The sequence below is a fragment of the Chinchilla lanigera genome, unplaced genomic scaffold, assembly GCF_000276665.1.
Source record: "Chinchilla lanigera isolate Chin_1 unplaced genomic scaffold, ChiLan1.0 scaffold00095, whole genome shotgun sequence".
Lineage (NCBI taxonomy): Eukaryota > Metazoa > Chordata > Mammalia > Rodentia > Chinchillidae > Chinchilla > Chinchilla lanigera.
This window is the reverse complement of record NW_004955496.1, coordinates 7,929,863-7,949,597: the sequence shown is the minus strand read 5'-3', so window position 1 is coordinate 7,949,597 and position 19,735 is coordinate 7,929,863. Positions and strand designations below refer to the sequence as shown.

At 48.9% G+C, this 19,735-nt stretch overlaps 1 protein-coding gene across 1 annotated transcript; it reads right to left on the bottom strand.

Moving 5' to 3' along the window:
• Window positions 1–390: 390 nt before the first annotated feature.
• On the bottom strand, window positions 391–15,645 carry LOC102003464 (collagen alpha-1(I) chain). Its single transcript, XM_005406288.2, has 2 exons — window positions 11,247–15,645; window positions 391–4,933 (listed from the first exon to the last, which is right to left on the bottom strand). The coding sequence occupies exon 1, from the start codon at window positions 15,643–15,645 to the stop codon at window positions 11,278–11,280; it is 4,368 nt and encodes a 1,455-aa protein (XP_005406345.1). The 3' UTR covers window positions 391–4,933; window positions 11,247–11,277.
• Window positions 15,646–19,735: the final 4,090 nt, after the last annotated feature.

Sequence of the window (19,735 nt, the reverse complement as noted above, 5' to 3'; positions counted from 1 at the left end):
ACTCATGGACAAATCCACTATGGACTAATCCACTATGAGTGTGACATCCCTATGATCCAATCACTTCTGAAATCCCCACTTCTGGGCACATGAGGCAGAGAACATCCAGATACAAACCATAACTATGCTCTTCACAGTGTATTTCATGAGGCACCCTGGGTCCAGGAAGATGTGGGCCAGATAAGACACTTGGTACAATGCAGAACTCACACCAGACTTCTGATCTCCAGAGCTATAGGGTGATAAATTTGTGTTTTCTTAAGCCACTAAATTTGTGGACAATAGAAAAATGAATAGTACCTGGTTATGTAATATTAACAGAATATTTTAGTTAAAGAAAAGACAAAGTAGACGTCAGAAGAAAATGAAAACGTCAAAAGCTTATTTATTGAGTTAAAATAAACACAAACTGCATATTTTCTTTGCAGTTACTTTTATTGGAAAAAACAAAACTTTTATTCAAAACAATCAAAATAAAAAACCAGTACACAAGATTGCACAATCAATTTACAAATGTTGGCAATTAAAGTTCAGTAGGCTAGTCTCACAGAATCCTTTTCTAAGTAGTTTCTCCATATGCAACACCCTGAAAACACAATTCCAGAGTTGGTGAGCTGAATCCAAAGTCCCCTTAGTCAAGCTCACTGCAGTTTATCACTGAACCATGTCAAACCCAGGTAAAGACTTTTCCACTAAGTTTTATGTTGATTGCTATTGAAAATTTCACATTCTTTCCATACTCCACCAGCCTTGTTCATAGAGATAGAATTCAACATTATCCATTGTCCTTCCTCATTTGTCATACAATACACTCTCTTCTACTCATACATAACTTCCACTGTCTTCACATTCTTCTCAGCCACCACTCTGCCATACAATAATATAATCTTTAAAAGGAGGAGAGAAAGAAAGGACCCACATGTCCAAAGGGATGAGAAAAAGAAAGGACCACTTCCTAGAAAATGGGTAGAGTAGGGATATCAAGGAGCCCTGAGGAGGGCTTTCTGCAATTAACCCTAGCTTGTAAAAAAACAATTCAGAAACTTAGAAAAAATCAAACCAGGTGTGTGTGTGTGTGTGTGTGTGTGTGTGTGTGTGTGTGTGTGTGTTTATTTTGCACCATTATGAATTGAACAGGAATAAGTCTAATAATGTACTCTTGTCACGACATGAAACACTGAATGTCAACAGCTTACAAATGAGCCTGTGAATATTTGGTTCTCTTCTGAGACATGGGACATGCAAAGGAGAGCAATTTTCAGAACCCTCCTCTGGACCCCATCATCACACATGTCACAGACAGACATGGTTTCTCTCTAAGGGACCAGAGTCTGCAGTCCTGATTAGATTCAAGCTCAAGGCACCATTTAGCAAATGCTACATGCTTTATTAATGAGTTTATGCACCTGTGAGGTCTACTTAGGACCCAGAAGTTAAAGAATAAGAGCACTCTCTTGAAAATATATTTTCTCTATGTATGTATCTTTTCAGAAATTATGTAAAAGCCTAATAGCTTATGGCTTTGATTTTTGTAACTAGTTTTGTCAAACAAACTTACACATAATGTTTCCCCTCAACAGTACTGATAAAATATAGGGCACCTTTTTCTTTCTTTCAAGTATTTGGGTAAAATAACATACCCTGAGAATTTGGGGTGCAAATCTACACCTTGTAAACTGTAGAATGAAACTCTTCAAGCACCACATAGGAAAATGTATGCTATGGTACTTTTAAATACAGACTATTATTGAATGTGTTTCCCCATGCACATATACATACTTATCATGAGATTAATGTAGTCAGCCTACTTAGGCATCAGTACTGTCCTGCAGTCCAAAGTATTATTTCAGGTAGCATGAGCATTCTACTTAGAGCAAACACACACATCCATTGCTGTGATAGATGAAGACAATAAAAATGCTGTAGGCCTTTTTAAGAGGCAAGTATGACAAAGTCAGATCTGAAATTAAGAAAAAGAAATCTGTATCACTAGCTATGTCCTAATGAAATAATGATGGATTTGAAATGCAGGTTTAGTATTTGAGATTTATCATAAAGTTGTCCAAGTGTAATCTACATCAGCTCATGTACTCAGTGACAAATATGTAAAGAGCCTATATGCTCAGTCACTATCTGCATATCTGGGCTTCATTAAATCCTGAGGGCGATTTCAGTGTCTTTGAGAAAATACATTCCAGTGAATTTAATGCTCACCCTGGTTACATATATGTTCAGTTTTCCAGAAAAATTCAACAGGGGCCTATTTAAACATAAACCTTTTACCACTAGGGAAAAAGAGAAAACAGGTCAAGATTTCTACAGTGTGTCCTGTGGTTCTTAGGCAGACTCAGCTGCCTGGGTATCCCTGAGAGGAAATCACAAAAACTCTGCTATCTGATCAGATTCAAGCTCAGGCTCACTGAGGACACGCTTCTTTAGGACTTTTATGTACATAAATCATAAAAGTGTAGTTCAGTAGTCAAAGGGATGTTGTTGAGGTAATCGTTTTGTGTCAGAGGGTTTCATCAACTTGTTTGATTCTGCTCTGGCTGAAAAAGGAAGGGTGTAACTACTTTGTTATGCTTACTTTGTATAACTACTTTGTTATCTCCATGCAACCTCAGGAAATGAGGTGATAAGTGAGACTGAGACTTACCTCATGGCCATGAATGTGTTCTTTCCTGCGGACTGAGGTAGTAAGGGGCCTAGCAGCTCTGCATGGTGTGATGGCACAGAGAACCCTAAAATATCAGTAGCTGACGCGGAACATAGAACACTATTCTAAAGTACCACTTGAACAATTTCTATATACTTGGTAACTTTCCAGATAGCTCAGCCTCTTACATAAAACCAAGAAATGAAAAGTTCCTTCTTTCCCAGTTTCTATCCCAGTTTTTCTCAGTGTGTGAGTTTAAGGCTTGGATCTGCTGGTGATAGATATTGATAAACAGCTCCTGGGCCCCTAAACCCTCAGCCACATTTATCTAAGAAAGGAGGGGGCTCAGCAACGCCACTGGGGTTTCCCAAAGTGATCTGGGTTTTAAATCAGGCGTACTAGTTGAGTGCTGCCCATCCAATAAGTTTCAAGAGTCATGTTCAGATACCTGAGATTTCATGGTGCTGTTTGAGTGGTATAGACTTAGGATCTCTGAAATGAGTTCTACTTTCCTATTTCAATATGAAGTAACCTCATATCCAGCCAGTCTCTCCCAGAAATGAGGATGGGCCAATGCTGGAAGATCTGTTCACTAGTGGTGAAAAATCAAGGACATTCTGGAGTCCATGTGCCCAGCTAAGACTTCTAGGTAAGGAAAGCATATTTCTGAACACGACCACCAGGCCATCTTTTCCATCCACAGAGACAAAGCATTGTGTTTCACATCTTACAGAGGATAAAGCTTCACTCCTGTCACAGCCCAGTGAGTGAGCGACTATGGCCAGAGCTGACTGTTCCTACTCAGATCTTTCTCTTTACCCAGGAGGACTTGCTTTGTTTTACAGAGTGAAATCCCTGTGGAGAAGGCCCTGAGAGTGAAATTGAGCATTTTTTAAAAGAGCCTAGATGGAAAGCATCACCTCAAAGTAATAAAAGTATATAAACCATACCAAATTCAGTCGTATGAGTAACATAAAATCCTGTGGTTTCAAGGAGAAATTTTAAATAGAAACTAAGTGTGGATGATCACTAAAATCAAAACAATGCTTTTCAAAAATTATTTGGATGCCTTAAACAAATAAGAAAGAGATTTCACAAACAAATCTTCGGAAAATGTTTAAGTTTTAAAGGTCTACTCCTTTAAAAAGTAATGAAGAATATTTGGATAATGTTGGCTGAGTATGTAGTGACAAAATTATTAATCAGGACACGCTTAACAGGTGTTTGTTCAACCAATTCTCCAGGTTGCGTGTGGAGCACTCTCTCTGACATCCCTCAGAAGGGTTACAACTGAGGGACTACCCAGTGTCAACAAAGACTCAGGGTCTGACTCCTCACATCTTGCAGGCCTGCCTCACAGGGAGCCACTCTAGGTCGCTGCTGCGATGGTGTGGGCCAGGGTGGCCGCCCCTGAATCAGCCCACATGCTACTGTCCTGATGGGGCGCACTTTGCACCCCAGAGAACCTGAGAGATGGAACACACAATCAAAGGGAATCACTGAAGAAGATAAAACTCTACACACTCACAACAAAGGCCGGATTCTGAAGAGAAAAACATACTTGTAACTGTTTCAGACTAACAGTGCAATTTTTAGTGCAACCACTATTGCTCCAATATCTCAAGTCCTCTTATTTCAGGGTAACAAACAGTGTCCTGGCATTGTACAAATAGGAAAAATTGAAACAGAGCACAAAGGTTAAAACCATCAATTTTTACAATTACACCTGAAATCATGCTAAACCCGAGAAAAGGACAGATAGAGCACAAGCAAGAAAATAAGGAGATTTGGCTGGTACATGACTCAAAGTACAGACTTATCATCTTTAAAGCCTACTGTCTGTGACAACTCTGCCAGCCAGGCTTGGCTAAGTCCCAGAACCTATAAGGCAACTTGTTACCCAAATGCCCGACTTGCTGTCTTGGTCTGAACAGAACTCATCTCATTCTGTTGTATGGTTGCATGGCTGAACCATGCAGACCTTCAAGGAGTCTCTGCCTAATAGTGCAGGAACAGGGTAGGGAGCAGAAAGCTAGATCCTGCATTAAAGAATAAAAAGAAATGGTTGTACAGGGAAGATACAGTCAATCACCTTCCTAAAACTGAAATAACAAAAACTGGCTTAGGAGACTTCTTCAGGAAAATGTATAAACTTACACACAGCTTATAAGAAGCAAAAATTAAGAATTATACACATGAAAGAACTTTTTCAGATGAATTCTTATTACGACACAACTTTCAGATCAAAGGAGGATAGTCCATATTTCTGTCTTGCTCCTACAAAAAGAAAAATCAAAGAAAATATTATTAGTGTAGAAGCACATCTTAATTTTAAAGAAGCAAGAAAAATGTTGAAACATATTCTGACTGCTGATTTAGTATCATTATAAATAATAATGAAGTTTACGTTTTAAAATGTGCTTGGCAAATGTATTTCTAGCCTACTACACATTACACTGACATAACTAAGTCAATCAGCTATTCCAAAATAGTATGAGTTAAATGTTTAACTCAATTGAAATTACTCATAACAAGGATAAAGTAGTTTATACTTTAGAAATACATACATTTCTAAAATCAGCATGCAGAACTGATTTTTAAATGAAATGGAAACATTTGAAATTTGTCTTGAGTCAGTAATCTAAGTGAACAAACTATACTAAGATTTCTTTAGTAAATTACCATTAACTAAATTATCTCACATAGTGCATTTTGTTTCAAATAAAATAAATTAATTAGAAGCTATAACTTAGTCAAACCCATTCCAAGTCAGCTCTGGTACAGTCTATCTATCTCTGTATGTTTCCGTATATCTACTAGAACTTTGCCAAAGGAATTTTTTAACAGCAAGAAGTTGATATTTGAAGATAATATTATGAAGACAGATACAGAGTGGACTCAAGGTTAGGGATTAAGAAGACTCTATCATGTGAAAAACAACCTCCAAGGAGCATCAAATAACAGCTATCCAACCAATTGCATGCAATCCGAGTAGCAAAGCAAGGGATATTTTAATCTTGTCATCTAGAAAAAGACCTGTTTAAATGCGTGTTTAAGAAAAAAGATGTCTATGGGAACAACTATGGTTTTATAGCTCACATACATATACTTTATATTTATTTTATTGTTTCATACTTTATGGTGAGAAATGACTTTCAGGATGAAAAAAAACTATTGTGTGTTTAAAGACCTTTCATTTGCTAATCTTGCTTTTCTACCCAAAGACACATACAACAACAGAAAAGATAAGGAGAAGAAACTATTAGAAGAGAAGAAACTATGAGTCTAAGAAGAATTTCAAAGTGGGTCAGATATTTTACCATAACCGGCTGCGTCTCATCACAAGGTTTGAAAGACCTGAACAGAATGAAAAGACACCAAGAAGGCAAAGAGGCAGGGGAGGAAGAGAGAGGGAAGAGAAGTGGGGCGGCAGGGTGGGACTCTGCAGTATAAGATGGTGATAGCAGTCTGAGAAATGCAGGAAAAGTCTGTCCCTATGATCTCCAAGGTTATACTCAGAGATAGACAGTGTATAATGATATTGCCCTTCAGGATATTCACAGGCCATCACCTCTGCTTCCACTGAAGAGGAGTTTGTTGGAAATCTTTAGTCTTTCCAATTCCTAGTAAGGGTTACATAGTAAGAACTGCCAGAGACCTGTCAGAGACGTCATGTGCATGTCTTGTGGTACAGTTGACCGGGAAGACATGAGTAGAGACGAAGGGTGGCTGCACTTGTCCCTGAGAGGTGGCAGGATGACATCGCAGGGTTTAAGATCCAGGACAACGTAACAGCTCAGCAGGATGATGGGACAGGCTGGCTTGCACCAAACGGACAGGAAAATCCCTACTGGCAGCTGGCAAGCGAGGCCCTGAGTTGTGTAACCTCTGAAGGCCACACACAGGACACTGGAGCATAGTACACAGCTGGGGGCCTGCCCACAGATGCCAGCACAGAGGATCATGACTGGGCATATGAAGAAAGAAGAGGGTCAGGGAGGAGCTCTGTCCTGAGGGATCTGGACACTTGCTGTGTGCCAGGTCACACTTCATTCGTACAGCTCTCCTGAAAAACGTCCCCCTGCCTAACAGGATACTAAGGCTCAAAGAGGTCAAGACACTTGCCTAGATGAGGACCCAAAGTGTTTGAGTGTGTGTCAGGATACCTGGCCTCAGGGCAATGTGCTCACACTTCAGTCAGAGTCGTACAGCCCCTCAGCTAAATGCTTCACCTGTGCCGCGAGGGGGGTCCCTGCTTCCTGCTCACCCCACACCCTTGCTCCACTTTTTGCACACCGAAACACTCCACAGGCCCTGGCATTCTCAGACTGGCTCAGATTTCTCTTGGGACAGAAAGTGTCCTGAATAAGGACAGCTAATTCTTTAACCAACATAAAAATGCAGGTAGACGCTTTGTGTGTATATTGGATATTGTCAGATTCAGGGTCAGTGTTTTAACTGAATCCCTTCTCTGTCTTTCTTGGCCTTTCTCTCAAACCCCGAACACACACACACACACACACACACACACACACACACACACACACACATTCCATAGCAGTGAACTGGCCAGCAGCTTTATTGCCTCTGGGGTAGGACTTCTATTTTCCTACAAATGAAGCTAGCAGTTAGGAAAATCAGCAGTGGGGCAGCCCCAAGGACAGAATGTGTCACATAAATAATCCTTTGCCATGGTGATTCATCAGCAGGCAAGGTGCAAAGCTGAAATTTTTCAAAGTTTGGTAGCAAGAAAGGCCTGGCAAAAAAAAGGACAAGTAAGAGAAGAGAAACAACGGACAGCGTGGGAGGAAGGGAGAGAGGGAGGCGCACAAGGCCCTCTACAACGATGAGGGGCAAACAGGAGAACTCGAGGCCGGGCAAAGAGTCCGTCAGGCTGAAGTGCTTGGGAGACGAGGAACCACAATGAGGAAGAAATGCAAATAACAAGGGAGAAGCTGGGCCTGGTAGACCAGACATCAGGAGAGCAACTCTTAGGAGAAAAAAAAAAAAAAAAAAGGCAAAGACAGCAGCCAACAGAGGTCCTGGTGTGGAAAATCCAGGGATCTTCTTAGCTCTGCTACACGAAACAGAGAAACAAGGGTCCCCTGCCTTCTCTGAGCCCCCGCTCCCTCTGGCAATTGTAAAGCAAAAGGGCAAGGTCTCGTGACCTCAGAAGTCCTCTGGGCAAACCCCCAGAACAAATGACTCCCTGAATCCAGCTCTCTCTCCCCACTGAATGAGCTGGATCCAAATTCAGGGAACAGAAGTAACTGAGAAGAAAAGAGGAAAGACAGAGATGTAGGAGCCACTTGAAGAATACTCAGAAATGAACAGACGAAGCCCTACAAGACAAAGCAGGAGCATTCAAGAGGAGCTAAATAATTGCAGTTCTCTAGCCCAGTACCTTATCTTTGAAAAGTAGAGCCTCAACTATTTATTTTGTTAATACCACATGGTCATATTATCTTTATGCCTTGCAAATGGTCCTCAGCGTCAAGTCTCAAAATTTCAAAACAAAAATATGGCATCAAATTAGGCGGGCAGGAGAGGCAATCCATCAGGGAAGGAAAAATACAGCTGCCTGCCTGCAGTGACAGAAAACAAAAACATAAAGAGTCTCAGCAAAAAGGCATCCAAGTCTCAACAAAATAAAGTGGGGACATTTGCAGTGGGTTGGGGTGTGGCTGGTGTGGGGTGTGCTACAGAGGGTCTCCTCTATGACCATCTGGCCAGGTGGGGCCAGCCGTGTGCAGTTACCACAATGGGCAGTAAGAGGATAAACAGCTGTAGTTAACAAGATGAACAATACTTATTAAATCAGTCAGACAGGTTGCAGCCTGCAAGGCTGGGTAAGTACTGGGATACTGACTGAAGAGAAGCAGGAAGAACCCATTTATAGAAGGAAAAAAAGAGCACTCATACTAGAGCCATCCGAAAAAGGGAACAGCAGGGAGTTACGCTCAAATATATAAGGGAAGAGAAAAGGAAAGCTCCCTGCTGCCATGTGGTGCTAAAAATAGGCAAGGAAATAGTTGCTCTCTGGGCTGGAAGGAACCTTAAAGGTTACAACAGCCCTCAAACCCTGGTGAATATGTGGGCTCAACCTCCTCCTGCAACAGCCAAGGCAGGTATGGGATTATGTTACCCAAATAAGTGAGGAAATGAGTGCATTTCCCTCAAATATGTATTTTACCCACATGCAGAAAGGCAAATGGAGACAGAGACATCCAGGAGCCTGACAGTGCATCCACCCTGCCAGCCTCCTTTGCCTCATACCCATCAAGGAGACGAGGGTGGCAGCAGGGAGTGCGGTGTAGCTGGGGGGAAAGCCAGCTCCACAGGGATCTCAGCAAAACCGCTTCTTCCGAAGTCCCAATTTATTTCTCTGTGAAATACTGTGATTGAATCCAGACATTTGTGTAACTCTACAGTGAAACCAAGACCAAAAACCGTATGCTAGGAAAATCCCTGCAACAAGGCTGATTTCAGAGGAAACACTGAACTTAAGCCACTTTTTAAACTTCTAAGACCATCCACAGGAGCACCTATTGGTGTTTTGAAATACTTGAACCATACTTTAAAGATTTATCATACAAAGAAAAGAATTTTATGGTTTTTTTTCTAAACTATCTGACTTTTTTTGAAAGTGAACTTTCAGGAGGGCAAATTTTAATTTATATATGAGCTTGGCTAACAAGGTTTTTTTACATGGACACGAAAAACTAACCTCTAGCTCCTGACAAGACTGTGTAAATCAAGAAGCCAGTATGTGCCTTTTATCCTTAGGGCTGTTTACTAAAAAAAAGTTGCACTTCCAAAAAGGGAAGCTTCAAAGATCACTACTGAAGTCTCAGTCCCACAAAACTCTGATTTATACCTGCTTCTGATGAAACACTTGCACCCCTATCCTCTCCAGGTACAGCGGCGGGAGGAAGGCTGAACACACAAGTGTGTCATGGCCAGTGTCCCCTCCTCCCATTCCCGAGGTACACATACCACCTGTCTAGGAGATTAGAACCCTTTCAAATACTGTCTATTCTTTTCCTTTGGCAAAACTAATCCTTGTCTTTGGTTCTCATCCCCATGCACACCGAATTTTTTATTTGCTACACCAGACAAATATGCATGACATATCCTTAACCTCTCCCTCCTTTATTCATGATTATCATACAGTGTGTGCCTGCTGTAGACTCTGGGAGAGGAACGATTCGATTATCAGTTTCTAGACCGAAACTAAAATGAGATTTGTATTTGCACCTGAATTCTTAGAAAAGTCCCAAGGATATCTGAACAGTTCCTAAAGTTGTCTTATAGTTCAATAAATGTAATGATGCATAAATAAAATAAGTGTCCCTTGACTTGAAATACACAGACACAGGTGAGGGAGAGACATCTGGAGACACATGAATGCTAGCTTGTCATGCCAGGAATTCCAGCAATCCTAATTCCTAATGTAAGGCTATTTCATTGTATGAAACAATAATGTTCTGTTCCTTTTCAGCAGAATATGGGAGCAGAAAAAATTATCTCTATTTTAGAAATGTAAATAAGATTTCTCTTGACTGTACCTCCCTTTTCATTCAGCATGATTTCAGAGGAATAGGAGTCCAGGAAGCATCTATGTCTCAGCCCTTGCCACTCTGAAGAGCATGGCAGTGTGAGGGGCAAATCTGTTCTCACAGTTCTGACACCTTCTTGCTCCTTTCTGAAAGTCTTTGCCCTTCTGTATTTGACCTGAGATGTCCTGGCTTAGACCAGCTCCCTGGGGTCAGGTTCCAGGACTGTGTTTACAGCAAGGACTCCTGTCAGAGTGCAGGTTAACCTAAGCGTCTGGAAGCTCTTTTTGCTGGTTTTCTTGCAGAAGGATTACTACAGGAATTCTCTTCTAGAGAGAGAGCATAGATATACAAATGAGGGCCTTGTGGGAGGAGCCAGAAGCGCTTTGGATTCACCTGCAGCAGCCCCAGACCAAAGGGCCACCCTACCCTAGAGCAACTGTGCTCCCAATCATCCCTCAATGAGGTCAAACTGTGTGCTTGGGTGTGCACATATGTGCATGTGCATGTGTGTGTATGCGTGTGAGATACATTAAGACCTCAGACTTGCCTAAGGAAAATCATCAGAAAATAAGATACAATCCTTTGTATAAAGCATTTTCAGTGGGAGAAGGGAGGGAAAGAAGAAGCATTTCTGCTGCTTTTGGAAAGACTTCCAAACAAGACGCGTCACTGTGCCTCCCTTTCCTCCTTGGGCAGCAAGCAGACTGCGATGTACCCTGTGAGCGGAGGGGTCCAGGCCCTGAAGCTACATCCACAAACAGACCCGACTTCCTTCTCCTTCTGCCAACCTTTCCCTAAGGCTGCAAGGGCAGGCAGAAGGTTCTCTTCCCTCCTACCTTCTCTGGGAGAAAGTTTAGACAATCTGCACAGGTCCAAGGGGAAAGGCTGGCCTGAGACTGTAGGTGGGTGAGTTACATGCCATAAACAGCCTGATTCTTGGGGCAGCCTTTCCAGCCGTGAATGTCTTGCTGCGAGCACAGAAGCAGGACTGCTCCTACTCATAAGGCCGATCCTCAGGGTAAAACACTCACCAGCAGCTGCCCATCCGCTCCGGTGCTCAGGTCATCTGTGCTCCACCACAAAGCTCATGGTAGTGCCGTCAAAGGAGGGTGGGGCGACGAGCCGCGGCCCCACGGGCTGCGAGGTGATGCTAATGACCGGCTTGGGGTGCAGCTGGGTGAAGCCCTTGGCCCCCACGAGCTGCGCTGCGGCCGAAGGGGCCGAGGAGGATGGAGAAGCCGGGGACTGGCCAGCGGCCACGAAGTAGGGGGCTTCAGAGAAGGCCACCGCGGCTGCTGCCTCTTTGCTGGGGGGCTCAGCAGCTACGGCGAGCTCGCTGCTCCCTGGCGTGTGCGCGATGGGGGTGGGGTGCAGAGCGCCCGTGGGCAGCATAGTGGGAAGGAAGCTGGGGTAGATCATATAGGTGGGCCCATAGGCCCCGGGACTCAATGCCAGGGGTGGCACAGGCAGCGACATGGGCGCCATGGCCTGGTGCTGTGAGGTCATAGGCACATCCACATACTGCCCGGTCTCGGGGTCGAAGAGCCGGCGCGTGGCGGGCTGCAGCGGCGTGTCCACCAGGTAGTATTGGCCAGTGCTTACGTCCAACAGCATCTTGCGCTGTGTCTGCGGGGCCGCCGGCTGCGGGAAAGGGTCGGCAGGGACCCCAGCGGGAACACTGGCAGGGCCTGCGGGGCCAGGCAGGCCGGGCGGGGAAAAGCAGAGCACCTGCGGCTGCGCGCCCAGTGGGAAGGGCGGTGGCTGCGGATACACGGCCGTCGGCGCGCGCTCGGGGTTGCGCGGGTCCGCGGGGGCTGCCGCGGCCTCCCGGGGGCGCTCCTGCTTGGTGCGCCAGGCAGGGCGGCCGGTCCCACTGACCAGGGCACCCTTGGGGCTCCCGGGGGCCTGGCTGCGGGCGCTCAGCGGGGGCAGGCTGCAGAGAGAGGGCGCGGAGGAGCCGGGGGGCTCGGTTCGCAGGGGCACAGCCAGGTAGTTATCACCGTCTCCAGTACCCTTCTCAGGCCCGGGGCCGCCCTTCCGAGTGGCCACCTCGTCGGGGGGCGCCTGGGTGGCGGGAGAGGGTTTGGGGGACCGGGTGCCCTGCGGCTTGATGTTGTCCGAGGAGGGCCCCTGCGGGAACTTGCCAGCGACGCCCCCAGTGGCGCTCACGGTGGATACCTGTCGGCCGCTAGGCAGCGGCGCGAGAGGCTGCGCGCGCTCCCCTATCGCGGGGACGTACAGGGACCGCGGCCGCTCTCGCGCCAGGCTCTCGAAGGCGGCAGCGCGCGCGGACACGCTGTCGGCGCCGGGATTGGAGTTCCTGCGCCGCAGGGTCCGATTTACTGAGCCGCGAGCCTCCGCTTCTCCCCCGGGCCTCGTTGGTCTCCCAGAGTCTCCTTCGCGCCGCGCCGCTGCCGCGTCCCTCTCCTCACTGGCGACGAGAGGTAGCACATGGCTGTCAGCCATCCCGGGCAAGGGGTCACTCCTGCGCTTCCACGTACTCGCGCCAAGACTGTAGCGTTCCTCCATAGACCTCACGGCGGCCGTCAGCTTTTCCAAGGCACCGCGCGCCGGAGCCGCGCCCCTGCGCTCCTCCCGCGCGTCCTCGTCGCGGAGCCGCTCGGGGGTCCTCCGGGCTGAGGCCTTGGTGACGATCTTCAGCACGGGCAGGTAGGAACCCTGCTCGGGCTTGTTGGGCGCGATGGTGGCCACAGGCAGCCTGCCGGACGCGCGGTGCACCAGGACTGTGCCTTCCGGGGAGGTCGCTCCCGCCGCACTGACGCACGCCGCACCCTGCCCTGGCGCTCGGCCCGTGCTATCGTCCTTGAGGTTGGCCACGGCCTGGCATGTGATAACCACGGGCGACAGCGACCTATGCGGCCGGGACCCTGCCAGCCCCTGCTCTGGAGTGACGCTGCCTTTGTCGCTGCTGTCGCCAGAACCTTTGATGAGCTTCCTCACGTCTCTCACCTGATGGAGCGGGCCCTGCGCCTTGGACTTGTCCCTGACGTCACGCACCTGAAACTGCGGCACCTTGTCCAGACCGTCCCCACGGAACGACCTGGGCGGCGCTCTCCCTCCATCGTCGCCTGCCCTGGAGTGGTTGGGGGCGCCGCCCGACAGCCGCGGTGTGAGCAGCTGCGCGATGCTGAAGTCGGCGCCGGGCTGCCGCACACTGCCCAGCCGGATCTTGATCTCCGGCGCCCGAGCCCGGGCCGCGGCGGGAGGCGCCTGGGCGGCTGCGTGCTTGGTAGCCTGCTTCCCCGGCGGCCTGTCCCTGGGAGCCTGCTGGATGCCGGGCACGAAGAGGCGAGACATGAGGGTGGCCTTGCCGGCAGAGATCTCCCCGAGGTCCGCCCTCCAGTCCCCTGCCGCGCGTGGCCCGGGCCTCCCGCCAGCGTTCACATCCTCCTCCGGCGCGGCAGGGTCCTGGTCCCCCCAGGAGCGGAACGCGCTGTTCCGGCTGCGCAAAAGAGCACCCTGGGAGCCGCTGTCTGACGGCACCCTCCCGGCCTCTCGGGGAGTGCGGGCCTGGAACACCGGGGAGCGCGTCCCGCTGCCCGAGACCTCGGAGCCCGCCTCGGACACGCGTGAGCTCTGCCGCTGCAGGCCGCGCGGGCGATCGGGCCCCGGCCCGGCCTCGGGCTCCGAGGACGTGTCACCGACCTCGCCGCGCTCCATGCGAAACTCGTGCTCGCGCCTCATCTTCTTGGAGATGACATTCTTGAGCAGGCTGGACGCGAACGTGGACTTGGAGTGCGTGCCGTCGGCGCGGGGCGCTGCGGTGTTCCGGGTGGCGGTGCCCCTGGCCCCGGTGGTGGCTGTGGTCTTGCTCTCACTGCATAAGCCCAGAGGCTCCAGCACGGTAACCACGCGTGGCCCGCCCTGGAAACATAGCGGCGTCTCCACGTGCTTGATCTCGCCCTCCACCTTGCTGACCACGAACTCCAGCGCCTTGCTCTGCGACCTCCGGGCCTGTGCCCGCGGCCGCTCGGCGCCATCCTGCCTCAGCCTCGCGGCCGCGCCCGCCGCACTGCCCCGGAGCAGGCTCTGCTCCACGCGCGCACCGACACCGCCGCATTTCAGGTCCAAGAAAGTGGACCAGCGCCCGAAGCCGGCCTCGGAGAGCGCAGCTGAGGACTCGCGCGAGCTGATGCGCAGCGCCTCGAAGCAGGGGTAGGCGAGGCTGCGGAAGGCGCGCGCTGTGAGGCTACGCACCTCCTGGTCCGCATCGTCCAGCTCGCTCACGGCGCTCGAGGCCCCGCTGGAGCGGTCGGCAGGTTCCCGGGAGCGCAAGGCCCCGGCGCGGGGCTGCAAGCGGGCGGCGGCCGCTGGGACGCGGAGGCTCATGGCGCCCGCACGCCCGGCGGCGCGCGCGGGGCTCTGCTGGGCGCGCCCCTGGACTTGCTCCTTTATAGCCCGCGCGCGCCCGGGGTCGCTGCTGGCCGGGCTGGGCGAGCGCGGGACAGCGGGGCTGGGCGGGGTGCTGAGGTAGCAGCTGTTGTCCTCGTCCTCCTCGGTGGCCGTGGTGACCTCCCCTGGGGTCTCGTCACTGCCACCGAAGGAGGCGTAGTCCACGAAGGAGTAGATCACGTTGTTGTCCTCGAAGTCCCAGCGGGCGGCCAGCCCCACGTCGAAATCTGCGTCCTGCTCCACCTCGCTCGGCTGGATCCCGCGAGTGGTGATGTAGTGCGCGTCCTCGTCCCCGGGGGGGCCCCGCGCGCCCCCGCCGCCCGGCCCCCCCGCGCGCCCCCGCGCCCCTCCCCCGGCCGCCTCGCGGTCACTCTCAAAGCCGAGGGACGAGGAGGAGGTGGCCGGGACTCCCGGCGAGGCTGGGGAGCCTCGAGCCCCGGGAAGGCCGTGATCTTCTGCTGCGTCTGCCGTTGAGGAGGAGGAGGAGGAAGTGGAGGGAGAGGTGGAGGAGAAGCGGTGCCCTGAGTCCAGGGGAGCCGGGCTGGCCCCGGGGGGAGCAGGGTTGTCCTGTAGGGCCGTGGCCGGGGGGCTCCCCTGTCGCCCGCCCGTCTCCAGGGCATTTGTCCGCGGCTGCCTCCCGCTGTCCCCAGAGCCGCTGGCCCTGTCTCCTGCGGCGGCCCGGCCAGTGTCTTCCATCCCGAGTCCTTGCTTGGCTCCCAGTGACAAGGAGAGGCTGTGTGGAGTGCCCGAGCTGTCCAGGGGGGACAGTGGGGCCCCGTGGGCGGGAGCTGTGGGCACCTCGGTCTCTGCTGCCACCTCCCAGGATTTCAACCCCAATGTCTTAGCCGAGGCCAGCTGGAGGGACCAGGTGGCAGAGGGGCACTGAGGCCCTGAGGGCCGCGGCTCCGGCCGAGACCGCGGCCACCGCCCTGCAGCTGAGCTGTCCAGTCCAGCAGCTGACCTGGCACCGTGCGCAGCCGGAGACCCGAGTGCCATCAGCCCCGGAAGCAGCAGCATCCGTAGGTCGACCCCTGAACTCCCAGAAATGAAAAGAAAGCATGAGCTGCTTCTAAAGCCTGATCCCTTTCCTGGATGAGGAGAGAGAGGGTCACGTCATTCCTGAAATATTTTTAGTGTCCATTTCCTACTCATTTCGAAACCACTCTTGAGGGTAGAGGGAAGGAGGCTCTGAGAGACGGGAAGAGAAGGTTAGGGGTGGCGAAGTCTGTGGGTCTCAGCTCAAATCGACCCAACGGTCTGTGTCACCTACGGCAGAGATGTCCCGCAAGGACGCAGTCATTCCTTACTCCTTGCCTTCGCTCTCCAAAGCCTCTTAAAAACCTCTGATTTTTTTCCTTTGTTCTGAAACAAAATTCAAATGTATTGTGTTCCAATTAATTAAGAACACTCCAGAAATATTTCAAAGATATCCATTTTACATATGATAGCTTTATATTTGCCTCAAAATCTGTGCATTTTGTTTCTCTTTGGAGACCAAATCAGAGGAGTTCCAATAGTAAAACTTTTCATAGAAAAAAAACATTTCATCTGTTTTTCCCAAGAAAAGTTATGCTCTGGGAGCCAGAACCTATTTGTTTCAAAATAGAAAGAATCTCCTCCAGAACCCTTAGTGTAGTCACTCACAGTATAAACAGTTTTCAAAGACCTACAACTTAACCCTTTAAATAAATATTAAATCATAAATTATAATTATAAATTTTAAAAGAGCACCTAGGGCCACACGTACATGACTTCAAATTCCTGCAATGTCTAATCCATCTCAAAAACGGTTCCTTAAACTTTAAAACCATGGCAAGACAATAAACTACCAATTAAATATAGCCTGAGCTGTAGGCCCACGATTAGGTTACTCTGGCTGCATTCCAGGCCCACAGGGAAGAACAAGGACTGTGCTTACCCTTCGTGAGTACAGTTCGGCTTGGAGGGAGGTTCAGAGAGGAAACACGAGCCACCAGCATGCCCGTGGGAGCGGAGCCAGGAGCCCTGCTCACGGGCCCCAGGCCACAGCAGTGCTGAGCAGTCCATGGTTGTGCCCAGGTCTGCCAGGCACCCATGGAGGGGGTCTACATTGGCCACCCTCTGAGCAGTGCCTGGGCACTGTCGGTGGAGATCCACTGCCTGGTTTTGGAGAGATGTGGCCCTCGTCACCTGCCAGGCCCATTTCTGACACTATACATAGTCCATGTGTCACTAATGCCGATTGAATAAAGTACTATTTTAAACATCCACATTTGTGGGAAACAAAAATAACACCATCAGCCATCCCTTTCCAACTTGAATGCCTCCTCCACACAGAAAAATGTTCCTTCCTGTGCTCTGCGTGGGCAGGTAGGACGTGGGGCCCTTGGCACCGAAGCATCCACCTTCTCACACTGGAGTCTGAGAGCACACCTGCCTGTCTCCGCACAATGGTGCCTGGAAAACATGGTGTAAGGAAAGATGGAGACAGCAGGAGTCAGGGGATGGGCGCAAAGCTGAGCTCGAGGTGACAGCATCAGAAGAAAAAGAAGCTGCACCAAATCTTAGTTTCCTGGTGATAATAATCATATATATGACTTAGGTAGTGCTCACTGTGTGCCAGGAGCTACCTGAAGCACTTTTAATGTGTGTATTTTATTTAATCTTCACCAGAACCTGATAAGTTGGGTTTGACTCTTGTACTGACTTTATAAATGGGGACACTGAGGCACAGAAACACTAGGAAATTGTGCAGCAGAACTCAAACCCAGGCAGTCTGGCTCCAGAGCCAGCATGATGCTACACCGTTTTGCTGATGTCTGCATCCCCATACTCACAGGACACCCAGATCATCAGTTAGAAGGAGCAGCTCAGCCACTGCATGACCACAAATTAACTAACTTAGAGATATTTTTCATATAATCAGCCTGTGTACACATTATGCACTCTCGGATTAAGGAACATGATCCTATAAATGAAATGAAATAAAATATAGTTGGCACCTTCAGGAAAGCAGAGTATTTTCAGTTCCTCATGTTAATTTTGCTTTGAGGCTGATGGTGCCTTGACCAGTAAACCTGATGTGGGCCTTGAGCTCTGAGAGGCACACACACTCCATAGCTGAGTGGGAGGCGGAGTTTCTGCCCATCAGGCAATTACAGTCCAAGGAAGGGTTGTTCCAGCACTTTCCATATGCTCCTGTCTGTCATGAAAACACAGAGATCTCAGCAGAGTTCTCCCTGCAGTTGGCAAACCATAAAACTAGAAGGTCAGATGCCCAGGGAATAGGTTAAAACTTAATCACTGAGTACCCAGAGTTTGAAGGAAAATCTTCCTCTGGAGTCTTGCCTCTCAGCACTAGCCAGAGAAGCAAACAGAGAGGGTGATTCTAAAACCGGTATTCACCATGTGACTCCTTTTCTGCTTTCTAAGTAAACGAATGCCATTGGAATGCCATTGTAGGAAAAAGTCTGAAGGAAGAATTTTTTCAAATAATTGTCCAAGGGGCCAGGGATATAGCCTAGTGGCACAAGTGCCTACCTGGCAAGCGCAAGGTCCTGAGTTCAATTTCTGGTACCAAAAAAACCAAAAAAATGTCCAAAGTAGTGGTTTTAATTGAAAACACAAATTCTTTTTAAAAATAAGACAAGCTGAAAATTTGCATTAGGACAGGCTAGCTGTGAAAAGGGGAAAAAATTCACAATTGGAAATACAATGACCAGCTTTAGGGAGGGTGAAGTAGAACAATTAAGAACTACAAACAGCTTGCCTCTTGGCATTCTCGGAATTCTGGTCCATTTATGTTGTCCTCAAAACTGATGCTGTCAAATCTGTTGAAGTAACTTCCCCCCATTGAGCCTTTTTATTCCTTCCTATGACTCCAGTTATTTTTTTTTCACAGATGAACTCAGTGATTGCCTACCTGACCTCAGCTCTTGAGCAACTGACAGTGACTAATGTCACCAGCATTAACCTGTAGTAAACGGGTACCCTTGCTAGACCAGGCAAGGTACATTTGGTTAACCACTTCATATGGGAATTCACAGAGCAACAAAGGAAATGGCTCAGCACCCTTATTTTTATGCCTGTAGAGAAAGTTTCTTAGCATTCCCTGGAAGCCTTATAGGATGCATCATAGTATGTAAAACTTTAACATGATTGAAGACATAAAGAATGAAGGCCAGACCATCACTAGTTGTAAAAGCATATGGGTACACTTAAGGTCTCTGAAAGTGGCATAATATAATAAAGATGTTGTTCAAAAAAATCATTTTATTGAAGGTAAGCAATGAAGAGGTAGTTAAACTTGTACTCAAACTTGGATTCAGACAGAAGCTCACTAGGCACAGGTGTCTGCAAGTTTCTGGTGTGTGAGTGGAGACAGGTATTCTTGCCTTGCCTATGTTCTGTATAAAACTTTCCATAAACATTTGTACAGCTATTTGCCCACTTGATGTGCAGGAAGCTTCTATGGCCCACTTTGTAACCTGGAGTATGGCCAGCTGCTTGCCTCTTCGCCTGGTGGCATGGATAGGAGTTACAACTGCAGGAAGGCACTCATGCTGAGGCTACCAAAGAAGGTTTAGTTATTTGGTTATTGGGGTAAACACTCTGCATATTTGTGGTCATGAGTCCTTTCACCATACTATGAAAGAGCAGTTATTATCCCCATTTTTTGGATAGAATATTTGAGGCTGAGTGAAGATATCATATGTACCCCTTTGACTCTTCATGGTCAATAAGCACAGGAGCCCTGGCTGGAGTCCAGCTTGGAGGGACTCCAGCCTACACTCTGTTAGAGACTGAGCAGCCAGTCTATGACGTGGAGGTCATAGGGCCATGTCCATGCATGCCACTGAGGCCACTTCACAGGCTCAACCAGCTGCCTACGCCCACAGAGTCCAAGAAACAGGGTAAACAGGGATGGGATTAGTATAAAACTATCTCATGAATAGAAAACAGGCATGAGCCCTGAGGACAAGCAAGCAGTACGGTTTTCTTGTGCACAGAAGAGCACAGCACTGAAGAATCAGGACATGCACACTACAGGTGCAACCCCTTAGTTCTGCCCTTAAAATTTGGAAGGGAAAGCCAGTCATGGTGGCACACACCTGTCATCCCAGCACTC